This window comes from Nestor notabilis, unplaced genomic scaffold (genome assembly GCF_000696875.1).
Source record: "Nestor notabilis isolate BGI_N333 unplaced genomic scaffold, ASM69687v1 scaffold13544, whole genome shotgun sequence".
In the NCBI taxonomy this organism is placed as follows: domain Eukaryota; kingdom Metazoa; phylum Chordata; class Aves; order Psittaciformes; family Psittacidae; genus Nestor; species Nestor notabilis.
Genome location: NW_009924341.1, coordinates 1 through 8,671, shown reverse-complemented (window position 1 = coordinate 8,671; position 8,671 = coordinate 1). Strand labels below are relative to the sequence as shown.

At 39.2% G+C, this 8,671-nt stretch overlaps 1 protein-coding gene across 1 annotated transcript; it reads right to left on the bottom strand.

The window, feature by feature from the left end:
- Positions 1-1,384: 1,384 nt before the first annotated feature.
- On the bottom strand, positions 1,385-7,403 carry RFC3 (replication factor C (activator 1) 3, 38kDa; the record flags this gene model as incomplete). The annotated part of the gene is made up of 6 exons (XM_010012564.1): positions 1,385-1,606; positions 3,248-3,317; positions 4,400-4,498; positions 4,629-4,765; positions 5,007-5,188; positions 7,306-7,403. Coding segments are annotated over 6 exons (778 nt in total), but the record flags the coding sequence as incomplete, so codon positions are not given.
- Positions 7,404-8,671: the final 1,268 nt, after the last annotated feature.

The window sequence follows — 8,671 nt, the reverse complement described above, 5'->3', positions numbered from 1 at the left end:
AGATGGAAGAAAAAAAATAAATCCATCTTTTAAAGTTCTTCAGTTTTAAGGAGAGCAGTTGAGCACAAAGCAGGCCAGCACTGACAATGAATCTGAAGGCAAGCTGTGCCTTAGCACCAAGGGGGATGACAGGTAGCAGGAACAAGTGAGATTCTTCAATTACCAGGAGGGCCCTAGCTTCCACAAACACACCATTATGCACAACTAGCTAGCTCTACACAAAAGTCCCCAAATATTAAACCCTTACCTGATAAAAAAAACCCAGGGGGCAAGGGGTGGTGGATTATGAGAAGCAGTATTTAACTCACTTGATCTTTAACTACTATCTAGTAATAGCCTAAATTAGCACAGGGAAGTAACAAAGATTACTGACTCATTGTACACAGATAAAATGCATGAAAGACTTGCAGCACAAAGTGGCACAGGTAGTCTTGGCTGGTGGGTTTTATTGTTTTTGTTGTTTGGTTTTAAACTTCAGTGGCTCCCTTTAGTCTTAAAATGGGGGGGGGCTACATCCTACCTTTCTGATAGAGTCTACATCAAAGCAAATGTATGCACATCCCTGGGTAGTCAGAGACAGTGCCAAAACACTAATTCAGCATTCTGTTTGTTGTTCATATTTTTACAATTTATTTTTCCATTTTAGAAATGTCACATAACAAATATTCTTTCACTTCCTAAACTGATAAAAGCTGAAAGCTCACCCTGGTTAAACCACAGTCAAAGGAATAATCGTTACCTGAACAGCACTGCATATGTTGGGGTGAACTTGAAACAGTCAGACAGCAAGGGAGCTTGCTTTACATGGGTATATTGCTTCTAAACAGTGTTCCATGTTGTCGAACTGCTTTACAAGCAACACAAAAGTATTGCTCATCCACAATATCAATACAACTGCATATGAGCAAGAGTCAGAAAACATTCTGTGTCAGCACATGACAGAAAACGGTGTGGCTAAAATACAAGCCAGGCAGACAACAGTATGTGTAATTCAGTAGGCAGAACATACACGATCAAACTGGAACTTACCAGAACATGGAAAAAACATCTTTTGTTTACAGTCTTGCCCATGAACAATCAAAAAGCAAGAGTGCAGCATCCATGTTCTCTCTCCTTAATGTCAGCTTACAAATACTGCAAAGCGACTATGATCTTATGTATCTTCCAAGGCAACTTGTCCTTCCAAAGGCTAATGTATTTCCTATAGACCTAAAGATGGATTTATGGCTGTCAAACAATTCATCTGGTTTCTAAAACTGAACAAACGTTTTTTATTTCACATTGTTTTACATTAATATCAAAATAAAATAGCTGACTTTGAACTAGACCTACATTCAATCAAGCATGGACAAGCAGACGTTTGCAACATTACTGGCACTGTGACACAACATTCCATGTATGACTCTGGCATCAGTTAGAACATCATGTCATCCAGTCCATCCTCCATAAATTTCTTGTAAATTGCCATAAATTTTGCAACAAATGCTTCCAGATGATAAATGGATTTGCTGCCCAGTTGCAGGCGGTGTTCATAGAAGGCTGCCATCTGTGCAACTTCTCCTTTCAGTTGTCCATCACAGTTACTTAGAAGTTCTGTCAGGAGGCCCTAAAAGGGAAAAAACAGGACAGTATTTGAAAAATTATGCATTTTTTTGTTAAGAAGATGATATGCTCATTTCTCTGAAAATAGCGAAGCTATGGCAAACAGTTCACTCATGAATCCGACAGAAAAGACATTAAAAAACCATTACGCCACCTGTTTGACAGAACTAGATTCATGGAACCATGTCTCTTCAAGATCCTTCTTTCAAGATGAATTTCTCATTTCAAGATGAACACTTGCTGTGTTCTTAGAAGGGAAAGATCAAATACTGAAAGTACTTACACCTTAATAAGGAAAACAAATTAACATTATCTCCAAATATTATAACCTCTGCTGCATGCAGGCACATGGCCCTGGGGAGAATTTTTACCAAGATAGCAAATGCATTAAAATCACTTCCTTCCTATCTTGACAGTATCAAGCACAAACAGAAACAACATTAATAAATAACAAGGGCTTATTTAAAATTTAAGTATATCTGTTTATATTTATGTACATATATGCATGTGCAGACACACACAAGATACTTTACAGTAATACTTCAGTCATCACAAAGCCCAAACCCACATTACTTTAGATCCAAGAGAGCAACACAATCATTGCAAATCCATCTCTATTAAAATGGTCAGGATTAAGTGAGAAGTATTTCTATACCATCTCAGATTTATGAAGAGGGAGCAGACAGAGAATGTCCACCTTTGGCCTGAAGACAACAGCCCTCAAACAGGGCAATGCAGGATCCACTAACCTATCTTAAGAAAAGAAGGCTAAACAGGGGAAGTTTCAATTAGATATAAGGAAGTTCTTCACAGTGAGGGTGGTGAGGCACTGGAATGGTTGCCCAAGGAAGTTGTGAATGGTCCATCCCTGGCAGTGTTCAAGGCCAGGTTGGACAGAGCCTTGGGCGACATGGTTTAGTGTGAGGTGTCCCTGGAACTAGATGATCTTAAGGTCCTTTCCAACCCTAACTATTCTATGATTCTATGTCTGATGGCAAAGTCTACCTAGAGTCAGTTGCAAACATTAGCTTTAATCTTTGTTCTGCTCTAGTTGTCTTCAGCATTCTTTCATCCTGCCTAAAATAACAATATGCACATCCATTTGCTTTTTGTCTCCCAAGATGAATTCCGTCTTTATAGAGGCCTGCTGGTCTAGCATCCTTCAGCAAACCTCTCCACTAGGACATAGCAAATGTTGAACTCACAACAGCAAAACTTTTAGAAAAGAAAACAAACCACATCACAATTAGCCCATAAAATATGTCTGTGCTACAATAAAGAAACTGGCCAGAGAAGTCTTCAGAGGGACAAAGCACATCCTCCTTTGTTTTCACGCATGAACCTAACTAAACAGTCAGGCATATCATTCATAGGAAGTGAATGCTATGTATCAGTGTTTGCAAGAACAAGGTCTTCAGTTACTGCTTCAGCATGATAAACTGGACTATTTTGGTTACTCCAGTGGACAGAAACAACAAGAAAAAATTATCTTTTGGTCACTCATGTCTATTTGTTAATACATGGATTTTCATCAATATTTGGATAATTTGTGATGTTTTGGTGTTTTTTGGTTTTTTTTAACTCAACTTGAGACTGTCATAGCCTTAGTATTTATAACACATGAAGAGCTAGAAAGCTGAATTACCTTCATTATAATCTCAGGAGGAATGCAGTGTGTCAGGAGTTCATAAAGCCGTCCGCGGACCTCTAAAAGCCTGTTGGAAAGACACCACAAGATAACAGAAGTATGTCCCCGAAGTGTACTAGTAGTTTTTTACTATTTGTGGAATATGCTACAGGAAATAAATAATTAAAAAAAAAAAAAAAAAAAAACCAAAGAAAAGGAAAAGTCAGCTGAAGAAAAGTGGCTTTTTCTGGCTTTGTGTGTTATTTTAAACCCCAAAGAATTGCACAAGACAGTCGGCTTCAATTCAACTACTACATATCACCTTCTACTTCAAACAGTAAGATAAGGTACATACGCTCTAGTTACAATAGCCTCACTTAATTGAGAAGCTACAAAGCTATTAGAATTTGTCTCTGGCTTGTCTCCCTGTAATTCCTCTTCCATCTAAATTATTATTCATGCTTACGATTAGTGAGGAGACACTACAAAATTGATTAAAGCCACAAGATTGGTTTACACTGGTTTTCCATCTTCACTGGTTACAAGAGGGGGTAAGATGATTAGGTGGTAGAAAGCGACACAGTCATCAATTCCCAACTTTTGGTATCGGGAAGTCAGAGGCTACAAGCATTTAAATAAAAGACAAGAATTTAAGTGACATCTTACGTAATGTACGGAACAGACTGAAAGGTTCAGGCTGTGTACATGACAACAAAATGGATACAGGGGACATCTGCTAATGTGCTTAACAAAGTGATGATTTCTCATTGCCAGTTCTTTTACAAAGCTGCATTATGCTAAAGATGGTGAAACAGAAGCCTTAAATAAAATAAAAAACAAAACAAACCCCAACAAACCAACACCCACCCCCCAAAAAAGATGATGATAGACAGCACAACAGGCAACTAAGCTTATGCTCTCTTTTGATTACAAAGCTTCAGAGAAAACCAACAACTGATTCAGTTCCCAAAGATCACTCAGCCACCTCTGGTAATTTTAAAGCTCACTTCCTTTGGCTGTAAAGTACCAGCTCCAGTAGAAATGCCGGAAGATTGCATATAACTGAAGTAAAGATGTCACATTTTTAAATACAACAAATATAACTTTTGTTTTAGGTCCAAGAGTACACCAAAACATAACTTATAGCTGCAAGTAAGTGCATTCACCTACCTTTGTGGTGACTGTTGACTAACAATAGCATTTGCAGTTTCTCTCAAATAAACTTCCCAGTCCATCTCAGGAATGTCCTGATCAGCAGTAAAAGGATACCTATGTAACAATAATATTTTAAAAGAATTAAAATCAAAGCAAATTGCGACCTATTCTAACAAGGCCTCAGAAATAAGTTCAGTTATGTGTCTGAGAGTATAATTTACATTATTTTTTAGCAGTGACTTACTGTTGTACTCTGCAGGACTCACACATAAGTAGTGCTTTCCGAAGATTCCTGCCGGATTTCTCTGCAAGCCTTTGAGCCAGTTCCTGCGGAAGAGTCAGGCCTTCTTTCTTACACACAGTGGACAAGACATGGCAGATCTAGATGAAAAACAGATAGCAGGGAGTGCAACACTTAGCAAACAGTTTAGCACCTACTAATTCTCCTGTGTGAAACATTTCTGGACCGGAGATGGACCAGCCTTTTTTAAGATATTCTTGACAAATCACCCACCAAAAAGGAAAACTAGGTCACTTTACGGACGTAAAATATTTCTCAAGTCCACAGCAAGAACTTATAAGAAGTTTTAAATAACTTATTTTTGCTTCAGTGTCAACATACATCTTCAATGCTGGGAGCAGGCACTCGTACAGCCAGGCATCTGCTCTGAATAGGTCCTATAATTTTTGACATGGAGTTGCAGCACAGGATCAACCTGCAGGTCGCCATGTACTTCTCCATTGTTCTTCGCAAAGCATGCTGAGCATCTTTAGTGAGTTTGTCGACTTCTGTTAACAGCACCACTGAAAAAGGATTAACAATAGTTGGGGTTTTATTTTAATCTCAAATCTTTCCAAGGAAATGAGCACTTTGACATACTAGCAATAATACCAAAATAAATGATACAAGCAGAAAAAGGCAGCATGGTTCCATGGGCAGGAAAATAAAGATGAAGACAACCTGTGTCCCTTTTTGTCAGTATAATCTTCTGCTCATTCATACCCTATATTCATGTCCTGAATGTTAATTTCTTGAGAATAGGGCCTGCAACACTTCAGTGCCAAGAAATACTCCGGGTAGGTGTAGAAGCAATTAGTACAGTAACTTTTTAAAGTATTAAGAAATGCAAAAGAATTGATGGCGTAAGGACATAACAAAAAGCAAAAACTTCTTGAAGACTCCCCTCAATACATTTTATATTTAAAAGCCAATGTCTTAGCTTAACAAAGGAGTAGTGGAAAGCTGCCTTGTTACTGTAGCTGCAGCACCTTTCCATGGTCTTTTAAAGAAAAAAAGAAAAACTTATTTCAAAAATGCTTCAGAACAATCAGAAAACACCAAGTATGAAGTGGCTACCCTAACCAGCTACCTTCTGCAGGTTCCTCCAGAGGCAGCTCCTAGATAGCACATTGCAGTACTCTGAATGGTCAAGTGAGAACAGCCTGGGGGACAAGTCCACTCATTTCTCTTTTGGTTATATATGCAGCACAAGGGGACTGGCCAGCTTACCAGATACTTTGAGGTGCATTGTATGACTGCAGCTGTAAGGATATATACATCAATAACTGCTAGCCTTTGCCAGAAATAGTGTGGCCAGCAGGACTAGGGCAATGATCATCCTGTGTACTCGGCACTGGTGAGGCTGCACCTCAAATACTGTGTTCACTTCTGGACCCCTCACTACAAGAGAGACACTGAGTCCTGCAGTGGGTCCAGAGAAGGGCAACAAAGCAGATGAAGGGTCTGGAGAACAAGTCTTATGAGGAACGGCTGAGGGATCTGGGGTTGTTCAGCCTGGAGAAGAGAAGGAGGCTCAGGAGGGACCTTATCACTCTCTACAACTACCTGAAAGGAAGACAGAGAGAGGAAGGATGTGGCTGGCCTCTTCTCCGAAGTAACAAGTGACAGGACAAGAGGAAATGGCCTCAAACTGTGCTAGGGGAGGTTTAGACTGGATGTTAGGAAAACTTACTTCACCAAAAGGGTAATCAAGCATTGGAACAGGCTGCCCAGGGAAATGGTGGAATCGCCATCCCTAGAAGTGTTCAAAATCTGTGCAGATGAGGCCCTCGGTGACAAGATTTAGTGATAGACTTGGCAGTCCTGGGGTAATGGTTGAACTTGATGATCTTAAAGGTCTTTTCCAACCTAGCTGGTTCTATGGTTTTACAATTCTGTGACTCTATGACTGGTAGAGCAAATCAGTGTCTAGCAGCTTAGGTGAAATACAATATTTCCTGAGAACACTGAGAAAAACAACACAAGTATTATATCCAAGATCATTTTAAAATAAGTTCTGCTCTAGTCTGTCAAGATTTCCTCTCTCCTTCAGTCTCTTGATATACAGTTCCAATATTGCTTTCAATTTAGTCACGGGGAAGTAAAACAAGCCAGTTGTAGCAACGCGTCTTGGAAAACTCAATGAAAACCTTCTTCATTTTCTTTCCCCTTGTTCTGTACACTGTAGATAAAAAGATTCCAAAATTTCTGTCTAACATGGGCCATATCCCCAGACACTAACACCTAATTTAGACAGCACCATTAGCCATAAGGTTATTCTGCTGCTCAACTCAGTATTAAGCCTCACTAGCTTGTAACTCAACTATTACTGTAGACCATTAACCTAAGTTACAGTACATTTCAGTGGTAGACTTGGGAAAAAGCAGGGATCCAAGCTCCCCCTGCCTAGTCACAGGCTTCAACTAAACCTTGTCCTCCTAAGAAACCAACACAAGAGACAACCTCATACTGAATATTTAACCACTTGAGATACTCGTACAGTGCAAGTAAAATGGGAGGTTTAATTTGGGAAAAGCTTCATATGCGCCCTCATGCACATATGGATACAAACAAAAAAGCCGAAACACCTGAAAAACAAGTTTAAAAAACACTTTGACTGGTTTTAACTGTTTTAACTCACCTTTAAAATCTCGTTGAGTGCTCGTCTCAAGCTGCTGGGATTGTGCTACTGTCTTCAAGAGTTCCTGAATCACTACACGGTCGTTGTTTCCTGCATCACTGTACCAGGAGTTTGAATAAAACTTGTTTTAAAACAACAACTTTATATTGCATATAAAATATATCCTCATAAGCAGCCCCTTGAACAAGCCCTTGAAGACTGAACAGGAATGCTGAGAGCATTCAGAAGTTGTTGAGGTTAGAATTAAGCTCAATACACATACTTTGTTGAAAATTACCTTCCCAATAATAAAAGCAATCTAAGCTTACACTGGCACAGATGGATTAGCAGCACTGTATTGGGAAGTACTGAAACCACTGTCAAATATTTTATTAACTCACTAAAATAGATCTTATTTTCTGGTATGAGAAATCTAAACTTTTTTTACTTAGTTTGCTCAAAGAGATGCAATGTGAATACTTTTACCCAGTATGGGAAGAAAAATTTAGTCTAACAACGTAATAGGATGCCTGATTCAAAGGACTGATGTGGATGCACAGGGTTTTTTTCCCCTGAAAACTAGACGTCATGCTATGAACAATCTATGCACCTATTATAAACTTGAATGACAGACACTGAAGTTACAAAGAGTTACTAGTAAAAGACTGATACTGAGATACTATTAAGCACAGATATTTAGCTTTTTTCTGTCTTAGAAGGCAGGAAAACATGGGGAAACACTAAATCATCTCCTGTCTCTTCTCCTCACTACCCATTACAGTAGCACTGCACAGCTTTCTCAGTCCCCAGGCTAGTAGCTCAGCTTGTTTGATTTGCATTTGACAACCGAGGGGGTCTGACTTGCAAGCTAGATTATTAAAAAAGCAAAGAAAAAAGGGGAAAAAAAAACAAACCTCACACTCTTTAGCATCCCCAGACTATCGCCTTCACAGAGGTAGCAGTAGCTCTGCAGTATTTCACTGGCAAGCAAATGAAAAAGTATTTGTCTGCCCTGTTCTAGTCACCACTCAACCAGACCATCCCCATTCTTGCCAAGGAGAGGGCAGCAGAACAGAAGCGTTTTAGCTCAACAGTTCACAATGTGCTGAATAGGCTACACTGACCTTGACTGCAGAGATCTATCATTCAGCACAGGAGCAGGCCTTTGATTACAACACAAAAAAAAAAAAAAAGCAACAAGCAAAATGAAACAAGCAAATTCTACTTATGAGCAAGGCCGTGTTTAGGAAATGGAAAGTGATCAAAATAGTTTCCTAATATTTAAAGATAAATTATTCTCTGCAGTAACAGAGAATCTGGAGTTATAACTTAATGGTGAAAGATCATCTGTGGTATTATGTGGAGGGAAGGGATGCCATCCAGAGGG